The sequence below is a fragment of the Watersipora subatra genome, chromosome 1 (assembly GCF_963576615.1).
Source record: "Watersipora subatra chromosome 1, tzWatSuba1.1, whole genome shotgun sequence".
Lineage (NCBI taxonomy): Eukaryota > Metazoa > Bryozoa > Gymnolaemata > Cheilostomatida > Watersiporidae > Watersipora > Watersipora subatra.
The window spans coordinates 51780861-51801356 of NC_088708.1; the positions used below are offsets into that span (position 1 = coordinate 51780861).

The 20496-nt window shown below is 35.2% G+C and overlaps 1 protein-coding gene across 1 annotated transcript in view; it reads left to right on the forward strand.

Annotated features, from left to right (window-relative positions):
• The window catches only part of LOC137388677 (FYVE, RhoGEF and PH domain-containing protein 6-like), a 44162-nt gene extending 23710 nt beyond the window's left edge, over nt 1-20452 (forward strand). The window contains exons 10-21 of the mRNA XM_068075141.1: nt 1006-1056; nt 1624-1682; nt 6349-6420; nt 6597-6665; nt 8164-8247; nt 8747-8897; nt 10093-10256; nt 12255-12354; nt 14306-14403; nt 16525-16660; nt 17675-17825; nt 19833-20452. Of these exons, the coding sequence (XP_067931242.1) occupies nt 1006-1056; nt 1624-1682; nt 6349-6420; nt 6597-6665; nt 8164-8247; nt 8747-8897; nt 10093-10256; nt 12255-12354; nt 14306-14403; nt 16525-16660; nt 17675-17825; nt 19833-19869 (1172 nt within the window). The 3' untranslated portion in view covers nt 19870-20452. The remainder of the gene's footprint in view (nt 1-1005; nt 1057-1623; nt 1683-6348; nt 6421-6596; nt 6666-8163; nt 8248-8746; nt 8898-10092; nt 10257-12254; nt 12355-14305; nt 14404-16524; nt 16661-17674; nt 17826-19832) is intronic.
• Nucleotides 20453-20496: the final 44 nt, after the last annotated feature.

A 20496-nucleotide genomic window follows, 5' to 3' on the forward strand; every position in this document is an offset into this window, starting at 1 on the left:
GATGCTGCAGACTGGGAAACATGGTCATAAATAGTGATTTTTCACAGCAGCCCCTAAAATAAATCATCTATTTTATTTATTGTCCAGATAAAGCAAATGATTAGGTGATAGATCTATTAACTATACTGTATAGTTAATAGGTCTATGGATTAGTTAATAGACCTATTAACTATACTGTATAGGTAATAGGTCTATGGATTAGTTAATAGACTTGTTAACTATACTGTATAGGTAATAGGTCTATGTATTAGTTAATAGACTTATTTACTATACTGTATAGGTAATAGGTCTATGGATTAGGTAGTGAATTTCTGCTGACAAGAGCATCATCAGTAACAACTAAGCGATGCAGGGATGACAGCGTGCAGCCTGCGTATCAGCTAAAGGGCAAAGTTTAGCAGTGGTCAGGAGATTAAGGGATGAGTCATAAGTGGCTCTGAGTCTATTAAAAGACCGTGCCACCGGGTGCACAATTTGGCTGACTCCAATCACATCTTATGATGTAATAGAAGTTAGTTAGCGGTTCAAGTCCATACGCTGTGCGATGTGCAACATGTTCAACAAACGTTGAATGAATTGAATTAAATACAACATTGTTCATCCTACAATGTCTGTTTAATCAATAACTCTTGTACAATGTGAGAACTGCTTTCATCATACCAACAAATGTTTGATACTTTGACTGTTTTATAGTCAGTTACTGTAAAACCTCTATTTGAAGGCCATGGCACTCTATTTTTCAACCGTCCCTCACGAAAATATAGAAACCATTGTTATCTTGTTATATTGGACCTTTTTATCTTATCTTCTCATATACTAACCAATCAGAGGCAAGCAGAGACCAGATAGCTTCTTATAACACACTGATGGACTCTTCCCTCTTGCAGAACTTGTACTTACATGTCATCCCATTATCCCATTAATTTAAGAATAGTGACGGCCATATCTGTATATAAATGTGATCCACGGGTACGTTTGATGATTGAATGCATTCTTTATTGCCAGAATACAAGAAAAATTTACCAAATGACTCACCAGATCATGGCGACGTGAACAGTAAGTATTTTTCTTTGACATACAACTCTTTTTCATCTGCCATTGGTCAGCCTCTTGACCTTGTTACATTCATTGGTCAATCGACTGTTAACTGATTAACATTAACTGATCGATTTAACTGATAAATTTTTATTTAAATTTGATTGTTAAGCTGTTCGCTGACAGACGTGAAACTGCTACTCATCTAGCGCTGCTCATATGTGTGTAATCATCTATCCGCTATCGTAGGACTCATCTAATATCACACCTGTGTTTCATTTAGGATTTCTCACATAGGCTAGCATCTTGTGAATCTAAAGGCATGCTCTCGATGGGTAGCATCATAACCTATTGAACATATAAACTGTACAAGCAACTAAACACTATTCTATCCTCATACTGCTAGCGCTTGTTTTATGCTTTACCATAATTTTTCAAACAAATGTTTATTAAATTTCAATATGTTTTGTTTTGATCATGTCTAGCTTCTCATGGTCATTCTATGTGAGATGCTATGACATTATATAATTATTTCAGCGACTAAACAGTACATTTGTATGATTTGAATTGATGTTATCTTTTTTCTAGAGGCTTTGGAGATAGTGAGCAAGGCTGCGGATCATGCTAATGAGGCGATGAAGTTAAATGTATGTATATATATATGTATATATGTATGTAATAGTGTATGTATACTGCATTGTCAAAGATATTTCAGTACAATTTTTCTCTAATTTCATTGGCTGCATACTACGTGTTTATAATTAGACCTTGTAATTTAGTTGGCAATGCCATCTGACTTCGTAAAGTTACAGGTTTGTATTTGGCTGCTTGATACATTAGTGCCACGGTTTGAACAGTTTTTTGTCGATTTCATGTAAATGGAAAAACTGCCCGCTTTATATATTGAAAGAACTCAAGGCAACATTAAACGTTTGATTTGATTTTTTAACATTTTTTAACAGTTTTTAACATTTTTCATTTAATTTTTTTCAGAGCTGCCAAAAATGTGAGTTAACAACCACAAAATGACCTTCTGAAAGCACAATGCTTCAAGTTTAAATCATTTTTACTCTTACAGTAATAGTAAATTTTCCCATGAAGCAAATGTCTTCACGTGTAACAGGAATCAAGTCTATGTATTTCACAGTGATGTTTATAGAGCAGACAACTATTTTTTGTCGGAGTAATTTCTTCTTAAAACAGTTTGAACTCTTGCTGCATGCTTTTGCGTGAGCAGTAATATTGCAATATGGCAGAAAACTCAGTGCACCCAGTGATATGTTTGCTACAGTTTGCAGCTAAAACTAGCTTTTCATGTGCAATAGAACAGGAGTTACGAGTGTCGATCAAGTTTATGATCAGATTACCGCAATGATGCTATCAAATAATATGCTATAAATTTGCAAATTTATAAGTTATATAATGATAATCTACCAAATGCTACAAATATATATTCATGGACAAGTTACATAAATGAACCACACTTATATTACATGCAGAAACAAACATTAACGTTTTTAAAACAAAATAATTTCCATCTTTGCTCGGCTAGCTGCGTTCTGATCGTTGTTCTCAATGGAACTAACATCTCCTGGTTCTCCAATACTTTCCACAAGGTCTTCTGATCTCAATTTTTATCTTGCACTGCTGAACTAGTCGATATTAGCGTTCACACAATTTTTTGGCAAAGCAAAACTTTAAAGCGCTGCATTTAGCACAAATGCAACGCGTAAAAGTTTTGCTTGTTAAACGTAACCTTTGGTCCAAAACTTGTAAATCGTTTTTTATATATGTAGGCCACTTCGAAGTATCAAAACCGCGTTGAATAAATAGCTACTATTAGCCTGAGACAGTAATTATTCCTATGGCTGCTGCTTTCAAAGTTAATCTACCATCGTAAATTTAAACCGTTTTTATATACATGTATTTAGGCTACTTCGAAGTAGAAAGACCGCGTTAAACAAGGAACTACTATTAGCCTGAGACCGTTATTGATTATTTCTATGGTGTTGATTTCATAGTTTAAATGAAAAAATGCTAAAAGCTTTAGATTAGGACAATGTAAACGATTCATTATTAATACAATTTTGTGGACACTTTTCTACTGATCACATGATATTATGGGTTTATAAAGATCAAAGATAGTCAAAGTGACGGTCAAATGGAGGTGGCGTTCAAATAGAGGGTGGCGCTCTATTTTTCAACCCTTTCGTGGTGGGGGTTAAATAAAGGTGGCATTCAAATAGAGGTGACGCTCAATTAGAGGTTTTATGGTATATGTGTACATATGTGTGTATATACATTTATTTAGTTTTATTGGGGAAGTCCATAAGCATGTATATAAAACTGTTTTATGTATGGTGGTACAAAAATATATATAACAAAAAGAAAGGTGTTGTCATGTGGTGTCGTAAATGCAAAAAGAAAAATTTATACAAGTAAGACCTGAAACTACTAATTTTATGTATACTTCTTATCTCTTTTGATCAAAGATTTAGCAAGAGTTATTACTTGTCAGTTTTTAAATTTCTCCTGTTTTACCTCGTAAACTGACTACACTCTAGCTGATTCAGTGTTTCGTCTACAACTGTTGCTTGTGTACTTGAAGCAATTCTTTATCTATGTAAAGAAGTAAGTATGCATGTTGTCAACTATTGGTGTTCCTATTATTTCACTAGCGATATTCTTCTAGTCATAAAATATCGGTATATGAAAAAACAGCAGAAAAGTAATATATATATATATATATATACACAATACTTTTTTGGCAATAATTTCATTTTATACAGAAATGTTTTCCAAATTATGCCATACAAGAATCATAAAACAAAAGGCAACAAAGAATCAATAAAATCAAATAAATGGTATATAGCATATAAAATTTAGCATATAGCATTTAAAATACTTTTCTCTGCTAAAAGAACGGGTTTTAGGTGGAAGATTGTTAAAGTAGCTAGCAATGATATTTTTAAAATAATTGTGAAAGGTTACATGCAATTTTATTATCACAAGTTGAAATGAATTGTTTACTGGTAACTGTCATGTAAGAAAAATTAGAAAAAACTCTCTTTCGTGGTTGTAAAACCATGGAAGATATTGAAACCTTCAATTGATGTAAAATAAACATTCAGCATAAGTTAAATAAGAAAATGCAAAGATCTGGAAAAATCATTCGATGGAATAAGATATGCTGGAATGTGATGTAGATTTGCAATTAGTCGGAATGCTCCTTTTTACAACAAAAATGAACCATTTGTGACATATTTTGAAGCTAGGTTATAATAAATATGTGCACCATAAATAATATAGCAAAAGATAAACCCATAATAAAATGCTATGTGAAAACTGGAGTAGAGTAACTGGAGCAGAGTCTTTATAGTTGAAAGATATTTTTAGAGGAGTGTCCTTGAACTAGTGCTGGCATTTAACTTTAATTCAAATGTGAACCCTTCACTTGAAGTCTTGTCTAAAAGAATCCGGGTTACGTATTAATATGAATACTGAAAAATTAAAGAAAATCAAAATATATAATAGCAACAAAGTTTGCACCTTTGGTGAAACTCATTACAGTTTGAATGACTTAATTGTAATAGGGAGTAGTTGCCCAGGAGCAGTGCTACAAGTCAATCGATTGTCATTATCATAATGCCGCTGACAATATACTCAGCTGACTAATAAGAATGCAGTATTACTAATATCATTATTACCATGCCATCCTCTTTCATCAGAGGATTTTAAAGAGCTTTGTTTAAGATGGATTGATATCTACAAAGATTATAAATCCTACTACCAAAGTAATTATGAGTTTGTTGTTATCACAATTTTTGTCAAAACAATTTCCTAAAGAAGGTATGTTTATTGCAGGCCACTATCTTTCAATACAACATATCACCATATATATCGCATCTGTCAAAGCAATATTATATAATTATTTATATAATTACATTAATTTAATCATGAATTAAATTATAAATATTAATACAAATTAGTGAATTCATATTAATTAATTAATAATTATGCATTACATTGTAAGAATTTGTGGTGAGGGAAAGGCTAATTTGTATTTTAGTTGGCAGTGAAAACTAATTCTGTAAAATTACTATGTTTATACTCGCCTGCTTGACACATTTCTGCCAGGTTTTTGCCAAGTTTGACAGTTTTTTGTCAACTCCATGTAAATAAGAGAACAACCTGCTTTATATATTGAAAGAAGTCAAGGCAACATTAAACATTTGATTTGATTCATTTCAATTTTGAACGTCCTGCAGCACGTGTTACTCTCTTACTAATATTACTAAAGTTTCTGTTGTTTTCATTTGAATATTATTATTTGAATTTGAAATTATTTCAATATTACCAAAATCATGCATGTAAAATATTCTGCATGTAGCTGCTCTAAAAATATGAAAATAACTGATGTTTTTCAGTTTTTAGCTGTAGAGGCTGCAAGTTTCGAGGATTGTGCTTGCTTTGTGTGCATATCAATTGGTGTAGTCATTAAAGGTCATGAACTATAATAAAGCTAGTCACATGCCTACACTGTGGGTGCATGTTTCATGAGTCATACTATGTCCTTGGAGTATGATTGGGTGTATTGTTGAGAAAGTAATTATGCTTACTGGCATTGCGTTTAGGAGATGGAATATTTATCAGGACATCATTGCTGTTGGTTGACGCTCCATTATGACCCCAATAATGGGATAAAAACCTGTAGAGGCCATCTTACATTCCTGTATATAACTTGCATCATTGTCCTCAAACTTGAATATTCGTATTTAGCAGAAATGGCAGAGCCTATGTCATTTCTTTTTCCTCCTGCTTTTATTCGTTGTGTTTTATTGTAACCTAAAACTAATTCATTGTTGGCTCAACTTTACCTGCTCAACTTTACCTGCATGTAAACTATTCCTTTTAGTCATATCAAAATAGCTTGCTACTTGGTCAGAGTAATGTTGTCTTTTTGGGAATGTGCCAACATTGTTGTCAAGTTGATAATAGGATTCTGGCTGTGCAGTCAGAGTCACAAACTTATTCAGATAGTTTCAATGTTGCCCTACATGTTTTGCCCAAAGCAACAGAACTATAGGTACAGGTTGAGCTGTTGTATTTAATACTGACTTTCTGTACTGAGGTGTCTCATGGTAACCCGGTTTGATGAGGTCAAACGGCTGTCTCAAACAAGAATATTCCTTTTTCTGCTGACATCAAGTTTGGATGTGTTCCTCTTATAAAAAGCCCTTTTTATGCTGCCCCGTAAAAAAACATTAAAGATATTGATGGTGTAGACAAACCTGATAAGTCCTTCTCTTGCAGGATTCCTTGCAGAGCCTTTTGGAGCTGCAGAGTCTTCTCATCGGAGATTTTACAGTCATTGAACCATCCAGGGTGAGTCAACACCTTTTTATACTTCACTCTTTTTTGTCATTTCTAGGTTTTTGCTTCTTTATATGCAATGTTTGCGATTTTAGGAGACAGTCTTTTCGCTGATCCTTTGATTCTATTTTATCTTTGCAGCGTAATGTTTACATACTATTACATCGCATTCACTCGATATTTTCTAGGTGCTTGTGCGAAGAGGAGATGTTTATAAGCAGTCAAGGAAAGAGCTCCAATCTCGGCATCTGTTTCTTGTAAGGCTTCTCTTCTATTTACTCATATGGTGTGAGACATGCAATAGTAATGTACTAATAATCGTATCACTAGTTGTATCAATAGTTGTATCGTTAGTCATATCAATAGTCGTATCATTAGTCGCATCGATAGTCGTATCGATAGTCATATCGATAGTCGTATCGATAGCCGTATCAATAGTAGCATCAATAGTTGTATCAATAGTCGTATCAATAGTCGTGTCAACAGTCATATCAATATTCATACCAATAGCTGCATCAATATTCGTATTAATAGTCGTATCGGTAGTTGTGTCAATATTCATATCGGTAGTTGTATCGATAATCGTATCGATAATCGGTACGCATCGATAGTCGTATCGATAGTCTTAGTCGATATTTGAAGCAGCTTTTAATCGCTTGGAGATTTTAAGTTCAGATAAAAAGTGCACATTGATGATGGGAAAATTCTTAAATAATATGTGAACACGAATATTCTAACAACAGGTAGACTTATGTCATTGGGTTTTATTAAATTAATTGTAAATCGTGAAATTTTCACCATTCATCAAAACTTAAACTACAAACACTTAGCGTATCTATATGAATAATACTAATCAATAGTAATTGTGTGTGTCGGATAGTCTGCGTAACTGCTACGCGTTTCCACATTTTTGGCCAGTTTCATCTTAACATGTCCTGCATATGCTCAGCGCCTTACGTAAGGTCGCCAAATTTTGTGTGGTTGAATTTGTTTGGTTTTTGAAAACTAGCATCATAAACACCCAGCTGCAGACTATTTCATTGTATATGAAAGAAATCCTAGGCCAGACTTCCAGCCAGTTACTTATACTATAATCAATAAGATAGTTTGACTGAGTTTTCTAGTTAATGTTAAGGGCATTAATTTGAGGTTTTGCTTAGGGATGCTACACACAACGTAATCAGTTATTATTAAATTATGTTTTGTTCAATTCACTCAAATTTATAATCTTGATACCATGTCCACATCAGGTTCTGTATATTGTGTTGTAACTAGATAAATGACCGGCATTGCCTGGGTAATAAAAAACAGCTTATATGCATTAGTCGGTTACTGTAGTTGTCATTGGCCAAGTTTCTTTATCCAATGAATTTGAGTAACTTAAACTAGTAACTTAAGCTAGTCTAAATCTCTACTAAACTAAGATCTGTGCTTATAGTTGTGCTTATAATCGTTACATTTCATGATCTCTCTTACAATCATGATCTTCAAGCATGCTAGTAGTAACCAATAGTATTATCGCAAGCGCTTTAAACGTGCGTAATTTAACTGGTGTAATAAGTAGGTGCATCATTATTCCAGTGTGTGGTGTAGTTGATAGAATGCCTGTCTGTAGGCCCGGGATTTCCGAGTTCAATTCCAGCATGAAGCGGTTTTTGTTCCTAAAACTTTATCGCTGTAACTGGACATACGAATGACGAACAGAGACTCATTTATTTTCCTCTAGATTAAAAATTGCTTTGATGGTGTTTACAGTTTAATGATTACCTGGTGATCACAACTCCACAGCCACCAGGACATTACAAGATCAAGTATGTTCTACCAGTATTAAACATGCAGGTATTTTCTCCTTTCGTATGTACAGACAATTCTAGAAGTCTAAACTGCTTTTAACTTGCTAGCTGTTAATGCTTTAGTTGGTATTAGCCAACCTAGCCAGCATTAGAATAACTAGGTTCTAGCTTTGTTGATGTTCATAGATGTATCGCTATCATAGATGTATGGAAGGGATTAAGTTGGTCACCTGTAATTTTTGACGCTCAAAATGCAGTCATTTGTAACAAATTTGGTTAAGTTTTGAAACCGTTCCTACCTACTGTAACTTGATTTGTATTTGGGATTTGTCTAGAGCTAAAAGATTATTTATTTTAAAGTTTTTGACCGAAAAAAACAGCATATAAAATGGCAAACAAATTTACTATCTCAAGCTTTATTTATGTAGCCTTTGGAGGAGTACACTCTACAACTCATAGTTGCTCTCATGTAGTTGAACTTTTGTGATTATGTTGTGGAGATCATGCTAGCCTTTGCTCTAACAGCACTATGGATCTTATTTTAGGCTAAACAAAGGGCGCAAAACGACTTTCAAAAGGAGTTTGAAATAATCACAAAGAAGCGATCCTTCCTTGCTGTTGCCTTCACCGTCAAGGAGTGTGATGATTGGGTTGCGATCCTCAAGGAAACTATAGAAGAGAGAGAACGCAAGATTCGTAAGTGGATATGTTCTTTCCATATGTATATAAGTATTAGAGAATTTATGTGTCAATTAAAAGCAAGGGTTTGGGTTGATGACCAATTTGTTTTGGTGCTGGCAAAAACGGTTGCACATAGTTGAGACTGAACGTAGTTGGCATAGTTTGAGATCTTTATCTCCGCTGCTCAGCTGCTCCGCGTTCCTTAGTGAACCTTTAGTTGCAGTTTACCAACATTTTCATAGTGTTGCCAAGTAAACAAAATCTGTCTCAGGTGTGCTGAATGGCTGCTTCCTGAGTTTTTAGCTAGGATATTGTTGCTATAAATCAGATTTAAGCAAGAGTTCCATCAAAGGCCTAGAACCAGAGAAGTGATATTTTTTTAGTGACTGCCGATTACTTGGTTACAATCATAAATGATAGAAAATATATTTTTCTATCATTTATGATTGTTTTCGAGGTTTGAGGTAATCTGACTGTCAGCTTGTTTCAATATTAAAGTTGGTAAAACTGGATCGCCGTTAAAATGCTTAAATCAAGCGAAAGTGCAATTGTGACATCTATAGTAGCAAAGAGACCGACCGAATAGGGACGCTTATAGTTCTTACTGACATCGCTAGCAATTGTCTCCTTCTAGCAATAGTAAGCTTAAAAGAACTTTGGTTTGATGTAATAACAATGTAGAACAGGGGATGATAAACTTTTCATTTTTATTCATTTTTTTCTATTGCTAAAATATGTAAAGTTAAACCTAAAGAGCCTTTGTTTTAGTGTTAAGATAAGTAATGGTGTTGTATTTTATTTATTCCGATGCAGCAAGAGATATTTCGGTGATAATCTTCTCATTGCCAAATATAAAAGGAATAAAGCGCTATCAAGTGATTTATTGAACATTTTTTACTGGTTTAAGAAAGTTTTATAGGAAGATTTTGAAATTTAGTCTAATGAGTCAATAATTTGTGAGTTGACTGTTGTCATATGAGCATCTGTGTCTCTTCAAACACTTACTTAAACTCTGCTCTCAATATGCTCGTGAAACAACAGTTTCGAGTATTTAAAGGTTACTTGTGATGAGATTATCTTATTTACCACAGTTTTTCACATTTCATATTTGTCAAAGAGACCTCATCACAATAATAGCCATGCTCTTTTTTGTATTTGGCTTTCGGGTGTCACGGCATTTGAAGTGTAGTCGTTGTTTTGTTCCTAACAGGTACTTATAACAAGGGTCTCGTGGCGAGTACTGACAGCAAGCAATGCAAGCTCGGCGAGCTGGCTCCTGTTTGGGTGGCAGACAAAAAAGTTACCATGTGTATGGTCTGCAGCGCCTCCTTCAGCTTCACCAACAGAAGGCATCACTGCAGAGCTTGTGGCTCTGTATGTACATTTTATTTATTCACCTCTCAGTCTTCCAACTCATATTTCTTTTTCTGATGGTGTTATCTTCATTGGGTGACTGCCTGTAGCTAATTACTGTGTTATAGCATCTAGCATATGTCACCGTACAGTAGATGCTCATACAACGTAAATAATCCGCTGGAAACCTTTACGCTATAGGTGTTTTTCGTTACGTGAACAATAGAATGCATGTCAGTTTCCTGATCTATTCTAAGATCTTCCCAAACTCATCCCTTTGGCCCTTCACCGAGGACAAGACTAGACTTGACTTTCCAATTTAATGACTGTACAGTAACAGTTTTATGATGGGTTTGTTTTGGCAACTTTTCTCATTTTCTTATTGCTTTCACTCAATTTCAGGTCAACGATTGTCGAAATTTTACGATAAGTTAAGGGGAGGTATCACCTTCAATGTCAATTAAAATCAATTTTTTTTACTTTTTCACAAAAGGTCTCTGCTGCCGAAGAAAAAATAATAACAATATTGTATGTCTAAAGTAAACTAAAGCAAAAGCATGTTTGTACTATAATAGGAACTGCGTTTGTCTGTCCATCCGTCAATATTTATGTCTGTCAATCGGTCACCAGTGTTAGAGGTTAGGATAAAAGATTGCCTTTAATAAGACTCTGACTCGTGACCTTCAGCTTGGTGTATCGACACGCTAATGCCTGCACCAATTGACTGCCTCCGAGTACTTCTGAACAATTGTGCAGCTACTTATTTACTGTGCTTTATCGGTGATCTCTCTCTCTCTCTCTCTCACTGCGCACCAGTTCACTAGGCTAATGGTATATATAATAGTAGATACCATTATATGTCGTTTTCTCTCCCACGTGCGGCAAGGGAGAAAACTATACCATTCAAATCGAATTTGATAACTTGCACCGACTTCACGCTTTACTTGACATAGAATTTCTTATGTAATGCAAAACAAAAACTACATAATTTTTTAATGTTATGTGGGATTTACGTTATAATAGTTTTACGCCGTAGGCGTGGCTACTGTATTTACTGATGAACATCTCGGTCACTATTGACAGTGTTGTGCAGCCGAGTCTTTTTATACAGTTGCCAGCTTCTAGCTAGCAAGACCATTTGAAACATGTGTCTTTTAATTTGATAGTTACAACCACCTTGCTGAGAGAGTAGATATTTTCTGCACCTACCGTAAGTCCTCATGCTCAAGCCGCGCGGCTTGTGCTCAAAACCAGATGATTCACGAAAGAAAAAATAATCCTCCAACAAGCCGCGTATGCCCACAGACCGCCGCTAATGACCGAGGTTTTGTCATCCTAGACCCCCTTCAGGAGCGAGAGTGTTGAGAAGGGTTTCGTGATACCCAGTACTCTTGAATAAGAAAACAGGCTACATCAGTACATGTGAAAAGAATTTTCTTTTACTTCCAAGTTCGAATTAAAATTTCTAAACCCTTGCATCAACAACTTTTTGTCATGTCTCAGCTAAATTTTTATTGCGCTGTTAGAGGGCTTCACGCTTATGGAAATATGCGGTCAGGAATGAAATGGTTTTAATGACCTACGACTGTGGCGAGTTAAACATTAGCAATAAATTCTTCGCTAGTCTAAAGTATTCCATAAACATGACCCTGAAAATAAACGAGTAGGTCGCCAAAATCTCGTACATAAAATTGTATCATGACTGCGGTTCTATGGTTATAGCGCGTAACTGAGCAAAGACCGCATTTATCGAGAAGCCGCCATAAGCCTTACGTAAGTTTTAAAAACTTGGATTTAGCCGCGGCTTATTACCTTGAACCAGAAGCCGCGCTCAACGACAAGCCGCGCGGCTTGAGCATGAGGACTTACGGTATATACATAACATGGTGTTGACAGATTTTTTCACCTCACTATAACTCAGTAACACCTTCACCAGGTTGGCTGGTGTTCATGAATCGTTTTCTCTCGATATATTTTGATTTATATTAGCTAACTTTAGACAATGTTTTGACTTGTCAGGTGGTGTGCGGAGTGTGCTCAGTCTACAGGGCTCCCCTCAAGTATGCCGAGTATGAAGCTAAGAGGTGTTGTAGGTCATGTTATGAGGCACTCCGTTCAGGTATCTTAATTACTAATATTTTTGGTGCTGTTCAGGTTTAGTAACTGGTTTCAATACCAAGGCAAAGTTTGAAATTATAGTTTGTAAAGTCGTAGTTGGTTAGCGTAAGATCTACCCGCGTATTAGGTTGGGGTCAGGTAGATCTCGATCTAAGATTACAGAAAATTTACGGACATTGCCAAGATGACACCACTGGTTTCATCTTTTATCTACTACCTTTGTGATCTGCAGAGCATTTCTTGTGTCAGTTTTTTGGGAAAACGAAATATGTATAGACTTGAGTAATAAAAATTTTGTCAATTACAAAAATACCTGTATCGTAAAATACCTGCGTCGTATAATACCTGCGTCGTAAAATACCTGCGTCGTAAAATACCTGCGTCGTAAAATACCTGCGTCGTTAAATAAATACCTGCTTCGTTAAATAAATACCTGCGTTGTGAAATACCTGCGTCGTATAATACCTGCGTCGTATAATACCTGCGTCATAAAACACCTGCGTCGTAAAACACCTGCGTCGTAAAACACCTGCGTCGTAAAACATTTGCGTCGTAAAATACCTGCGTCGTAAAATACCTGCATCCTAAAACATCTGCATCGTAAAATACATGCATCGTAAAATACCTGCATCGTAAAACATATGACAAATATTATGCTTAAATATCCTAAGTTACATATTCTAAGCTCTACAGAGATTCTGCGGTTGCGAAAAAGAGCATCTTGCATATAAGCCAATCTGGCAAGCCCTGGAAGAAACCTTAATTTAAAAAAAAACTCATTTATTCTCTTTCAAACTTTTTACATTTAGTTGCATTCTAGGACCCAATAAATATATAATAAAATTTTATTAGGTAAATTGTGAAGTACAAGCGCTGATAATTTTTAACTTCTACATAGTTAAAATGACAATATAAAGTCTTAGAAGAATGAAGGACAATTCCAATTGCGATCAAGTTATCAGACACTATTTCTATATATGGTGAGAAAAAAGCAGGTAAATCTTAGATAATTGCAAGCAGACTTTTATTGCACGACAATATACATCTGGTTGTGTCTAATTCAAATCCTTATAATTTAGAATTCTCGATAATTTGAACACTACGCTACGCTCTTCACGTTTGTTTCTGCTGATTTGAATAGACTATTTTTACAGACGATCTTATTGAGATTTTATTGACTATTATTTTTGCAAGTCTGTGAATAGTTATTTTACATTGTTGATATTCAGTTATTTCAGTTAAGATTGATCGTAAGAAGAAATCGATGCATTTAGTCTATTTTGTCACTTTGTGTTAGAATTATATATGCACTAGAGTTAAGGATAAAATTAGAACGTATTGAGACTATTCATGCATTCTCGAGGTGACCAGATGAAACCTTTTCTCCATGGTTTAAAAACTTAACTTCGTAAAAGTTAATGTAATACATTATCATTATAAGGATCTGCACTACAGATAAAAGTCATCTGCATAATATGTAAAGGGTGAGGGATGACACAAAGTGACATGCAAGGCTCAAGGTACATGCAGGGTACGAGTGTACGAGTCAGGGCTCTCCTCGGCGTAGCTCTTTTCCCCTCAAGTCACAATTCCTGGGGTGAACCATAATATACACAAAGTTGTAATACTTTTCAGTAGGTCCTTGACAGTTTATTCGATCAAAATTTCCAATTCACCACATCTCATTCCGCACACTCGTGAATGTCTAAGTATCAATTGTATCGCTCACCCCAACTGTGCGTCAACTGTGCGTCAAGGCCACTTACAGTAGTAAATGACTTGGCATCATCTGTCTGCAAATTGCTGACAATATTTACCGCTTCGAGATGTTATGATTACTTTTTGGTACAATCAGGTGAGCCTGTCGTGGCTGACTTTCTTCCATAATCAATATTTTCTTCATATATTTCACATATTCATTTCTTCTATATTTATTTATTTGACTATCACAGAAGCTGAATCTTTGTCTGAAGAAATCTTTTGCCGTTTTTACCAGACAAGCAAGGTCTATACAAACACCCAACCTAAGCTTCCAGGTGTCCTTAAAGAGGTAATATATTTATTTGTCAAATGTGACATTCTTTTGCCAAAGATCTTTTAGTGTTAACTGTTGAAGTGCCAAGAATTTTTTGTTGTTCATAGTGTACAATAAGCACACCCTAGCAGGTACTCTCCTATTTTAGACCTTGGTATGCTGGTAAGCTGTCCAAAGTGGTTCATATATCTATAACTCTCAAAGTCCGTCGTTCGGTGTGTCCAGCAATAGCTATTAAATCTAGGAATGAAAAATTCGCTTCATGCTGGCTTTGATTTTGGAACCTCCCATTCACTAGGCGATAACCAACCCAAATAAGCTACGCGAGATGCAATGAATTCATTAGTTGATATGAGCCATTATGTTGGTTAAAATACGCATAGCATCCTGTGTTACGCAACATCGCTAAAGCTTGCTCTCGTGCTCTTATTAGTAAGTTTAGCATATACGTATAGTAGCTTACTCAAACTAGTCATTGGCAATGTGCCAGGCTAATGGCAAGTGGCAAACAACTACATTACTTGAAAAGCTGTTTTTAATACCCATGCAGCACCGGAAATTCGGCTAGTATTTATATATCAACCACATTGGTGGTTGATATATAAACCACAAGTGGTTGATTTATATATATAATAATATATACAGTGAAACTCAGATAACTCGCCCTCGGATAGCTCGAACACATGGTTAACTCTAACAGATTTGTTTGGTCTGTTCCCACGCAATGATAAATCGCTCTAGACAACTCGACCTTAACATCATTAACTCGAACAGTTTTTTGCTCAACGGCTACCGAGACGGTTGTTATCACTTTAGAATATTGCTTTATTCCAAGCCATAGAAATGAACATCAACCTTTAGTAGCTCTCAGGCATCGTTATTACCACCATCGGCAAAATATTTTTGTTAACGACTTTTCTAAAGGTTTGCAAAAAAATCAAATTTTACTAAACATCCGCTTTGCGATGGCCCTTCAAAAGCAAGGAAAAGCGAGGTCACCTTTGGATAAACTTAAAGTAAAATCGGCCAAATTCATCTTGGTTAAGATGCTCAGGAGAAAAAGATGTCTTTTTTTCTGAGCATTTTAGCTGCAATCAAGTTTTGCCAATTTTAACCTGAGAACGTCCTGGCAGTCACATCACCTAAAACAACAAACAAATCTCAAGTGATAGAAAAATGTCTATACTTACTGACAAAAATATTTAAAACTTTACTTGAGAGGCCCGTTAACTTGCAACAAGCAATCTGTACTTTTGATTTATATATAGTTTGTATATGTACATGTATCTACTGATAAATACATGCACTTGTGACAGTGCTCTGATAACTTAAACGCTCTGATAACTCGAACACTTTCGCTCGGTCCCGTGAAGTTTGAGTTATCTGAGTTTCACTTTATATATAAATATTTCATTACTAAAAAGGCAAAGCTGTGGTCTTAATTAATTCAGCGCTGGCTCTGCTGCCTAACCTATTTATGTTATGGCCTGCCTCTGTGTTGTGGCCTCTTTTGCATGCACATTTGCATTTTGGCTCCTTGGTGGTTTGCCGAATTTTCTTTGGTGAAGCGGATACTTATGTGTTCGTATATACATGTATATATACATATATATATATGTATATATATACATCTATATATATATATCTATATATATACATATATACATATACACAGCCTTTGTGCAAAGCTCATCACTTTTGTGATTTGAGCACTCCGGTGCCAGCACATTGACTTTCTTAAAGTCTGTAAGCCAACCTAGTTGTTTCATGGCAGGAAGTCAACTTCCATTGGTGATGGGATTTGTGTCCCTTGCCTAAGCTCTGAGCTGCACTGATGAGGCCTCAATTGCCGAAACAGTACTGTCTGTAGCATGAGTATATGTATTTATATGTATTTATATGTATAAATGATATGATGGAAAGTATATGTATAAATGTATATATACATGTGTATGTATATATAAATAATTAGTTACAATACAATTAATTTATTTATATTAGCAATTTAAAATATAACTTGTTCACGTCTCTTGCTGAATTATTTATTTCACCTCTTTTAAATTATTAAGTACCGGTAACAATTCCTGCTTTGTTTCATGCTGCTCAAGTCGCTAATGACTACAACCTTGTGTACAGGTGGCAGCAACTGACCCTGGGGAGTGCAACGGCTACCTGAGTTTTCATATTAAAAAGAGATGGGAGAGATATTGGTTTGTTCTGCAAAACAAAGTGCTCTATAGATTTAATGCCTGCGAGGACACTGCTGCCATAGGTATGTGTACCGGCTGACTATCGCTTGCTGGTCTAAACAATTGTAGCTAGATTCCTAGCTGACTAAATAGTTTTAACTCTTCAGCCATCTTTAGCTAAGCTTATCAATGCATAGATTTATATTTTATAAAAATAACTGTATTATTATGAGCAGCCATAGAGTTCTTTGGCGAGAACTTAGGGCTATGTTCAAACAATGACAAGCTAAAAAACTGACAGAATTCATGGAACTTCAATTATTGTTTATTATTATGTATTTAGTTTGATTGGAATGTTTAATAAATTAACACTAAGATTGAAATATTTCAAAGTGTTTACAATTAGCTGGATGTATGAATGAAATGCCAACCTTTGCCTTCAAAAATGGTCTTGAATGGTTTTAGTCTGTCAGCGTGGCAATCGTAGTTTCACAACCCACCCATCTGCACCTTTCTGAAGCCCTGATTATCATAAAAGACATAACTGCTGTTCAATATTTTTCATAGACATGAATTTATGTATACTTCATTAAATAAAATGGAGCTGTTTTTCCTATGTATGTGTATTGTTCGCTGGTCTGGTCATTGTCGCTGGATCCCTCGCTGATTGTGGCTGGATCCCTAGCTGACAAAAGAGTTTTAACTCCTAAATCACATTTAGTTAAGTTTATCATGGAAATAATTCATTTATGATGTCTCAGAGAAAAACCATCGGTGAAGGAGCATCTACAATAACTGATATGTTGATAAACTATCATCACCATAGGCTATTCATGCATACGAGCGCTAGTCAAGATGTCTTGCTAGGCTACTCAAAAATATTTTGTGTTATTTAATGTTTACATAAAGAAGAAATTTGCAGAGAATTTAAAATTGACACGTTTCGTTTTTAAGATGTGTTGAAAAGTTTACTTTAATAAAATCATTAGTGTGTGTTCTTCACCAAGTAGCTGTACATTTAGAAAGTTTAGTAGCATCTGCTACATAGATAGTGATTGGTCGAGAGTAGCATTTTGACTTTTTTGCTTTATTTTTAGAAACCAAAGTGTTGCTAGGCTACGAAGTGGAAGAAGTGTCATCTTCCAATGAAGGTTTTGACAAAACTGTTGTCTTTCAACTTACCAAACCAGGCAGCAAGCTTGTTGAACCGATGGTCTTCAAAACAGACACCGCTGCATCTGCAGAGAAGTACGTTTATGCACAGTTTATTAGCTACATTCATGCTGGTTCACGCTGTGTCACCATATGTTGTCCCTTCGATTATGCGTCGATGATGTGCCCTGTAAACCGAAAGCATTGTCGAGGCAACACAGATAATTTGGGAAAGATTGCAGCTGTCAAACTTGACTGATAGTTTACTGTTCATCGAGCATCGACGGCAGCCTTTGCGATGTATACCACATCAGCCGTGGTGATTGGCTGTTGTCAATTGCTTGATCCATATTTTCTTTTGGCCGTTTTTACCGGACTAGTATTTTGTCATCTTTGCGACCGCATTGTATAGTGAGAACGCTATGACGCGGACATTTTGCTGATGAGTTTGTGATAGTGTGAACGTTGTTATCACAGACGATCACCGAAGTATTAAGCGATTAATACCGACATATGGTCATGTAGTGTGAAGCAGTCTTAAGCCGTCGAAGGAATGCCAACCTTGTTGTAGTAGTTAAGTGCTCTATTTAAACAAACTCGAAAAAATGTCTGCTAATGAGCTTCATTATGGGTTGATTATATTTTATGTTCGCTCTCACTTTTCATCCCACAGCCGGCTCACTTGACTCACAGAAAGGTTTCATAGTCATGTTTAATTGACTATCGCAGAAATAGTCAGTGAAACAAGACTATTTTTGTAATTATGGAATAGATAAATAGTTACGGTCGAATCCTCAAGCTTTTCCGTATTTTTGTGTCGTTGTTCTTCACGTGTAATCATCTGCAATCCCGCTAGAGGAGGTTCCGGCATAGGACAGGCCATCTGAGATTTTCATAGGAGCCTCTTGCAGTATCATAAATATTTCTTTAGGCAAAGTTTAAGTTGGATATTTGTATCTAATGGGTGCTTTTCTCCCCTCATGTTGTTTGTGTGGGGAAAAAGTTTCGTTGAGGCAAATTTTTCTGTTACACGTTTAAAGGTAATCTTAATATAGAGCTTTATTTGCATTTAAAAACTCTCCTGGAGAACTTCTGGGTCTACTACTGTATTTATTAGTGTATCATTGTTGTCTACTACTGTATTTATTAGTGTATAATTGTTGTCTACTACTGTATTTATTAGTGTATCATTGTTGTCTTCTACTGTATTTATTAGTGTATCATTGTTGTCTACTACTGTATTTATTAGTGTATCATTGTTGTCTACTACTGTATTTATTAGTGTATCATTGTTGTCTACTACTGTATTTATTAGTGTATCATTGTTGTCTACTACTGTATTTATTAGTGTATCATTGTTGTCTACTACTGTATTTATTAGTGTATCATTGTTGTCTACTACTGTATTTATTAGTGTATCATTGTTCTCTACTACTGCATTTGCAGATTTGGTTTCTTATCTGTTGTTTGCATTTTTATCGTTTAAAAGCGTGATTTGTACCTAGCTGTTAATAGCAGTGGTACATGGGAGCTTTTGGTGTGATAGATGTAGGGAGCAAACCATATTGGTAGTGGTTATGGCTTATTAGTGAGATAGCATTGCTTTTACTCCAAATTCTTTCTGTTGTTAGCTACCATAGACAAAGAGTCAACCTTTTAGCCAACTTCATAGGTGTGTCATTACTAGGGTGAGGAGGTCTCGAGTTTGATTCCTGTGTTCAGAATTTTCCTTTTTCTGGTCCTGGTTAGGCATTCGCTACTAAAACACAAATATCACTATTGCGCGACCACCTGAAAGCCTTAATGATGAAGCGTCTTTATCTTTTACTACTCTCTAAATACTATAAGAATACTATTATTAATATTATTAAATAGTATTCTTATAATATTTAGAGAGTAGTAAAAGATTGAGATGTTTATTAATAGAAATACGCCTTCCTGGCTTAGAAATTCATTATTTCGAATTTCATGGAGAAGATATAATAACAAACCAAAGGTGGATGGAACTAAGCGCATCTTTCACTCATGTCATTGGGGAGCCTAGGTTCATTTCATAGGCTTGTTTAGGCTTCTGCTTGCTGCATATTTTTTCCTTTTTTGCAGGTGGATGACCAAAATGAGAGAAAGTACAATAGCGTAGCCTCAGTTCCTCACAGTTACCAGTTACAGTTTAATCGATGTAAATAGATATATTATTAATGCATATTAACTGCAGTCGATTTATTGATCTAATTCCAGATACAACGTTTTCTCAATCAAGTTATATTAACTGTGTAACACCGAATTTTACCTTATTCATTTTTTTCTCAGATTGGAACAGATATATCAGATACAATTATTTGACCTATTTACAGTGTTTATTTACTTTTGTTGTTATCATCACATCATGTAGTTTTGATATTAAAAGCATTTTCATTTTGATATTACTATAGAATTATTTCATGAATTTTGTACAACATTTTTAAATAGAAGTGTTTATGCTATTCATTTTTATGTTGCAAAGTTTGTTCTGTGTTATTTGTGTTTAATATTACAATTGAATGGTCATTCCTTTTCCAATCCCAAGTTGTAAACTGGCCCTACTACTGGTCTCCTTAAATCTTTTCAAGGCGTTATGTATTTGAATTGCAAATGCAAATATACTAATCGACGGCACAATGAACAATTATTGACCCAAGGATAGCACGCCATTGTTATTATAGCGTATCCAAGCAGTTATTCTATTAGCCAATAATACAGCTGTTTATAGCGCATCTAGTACGTCAAA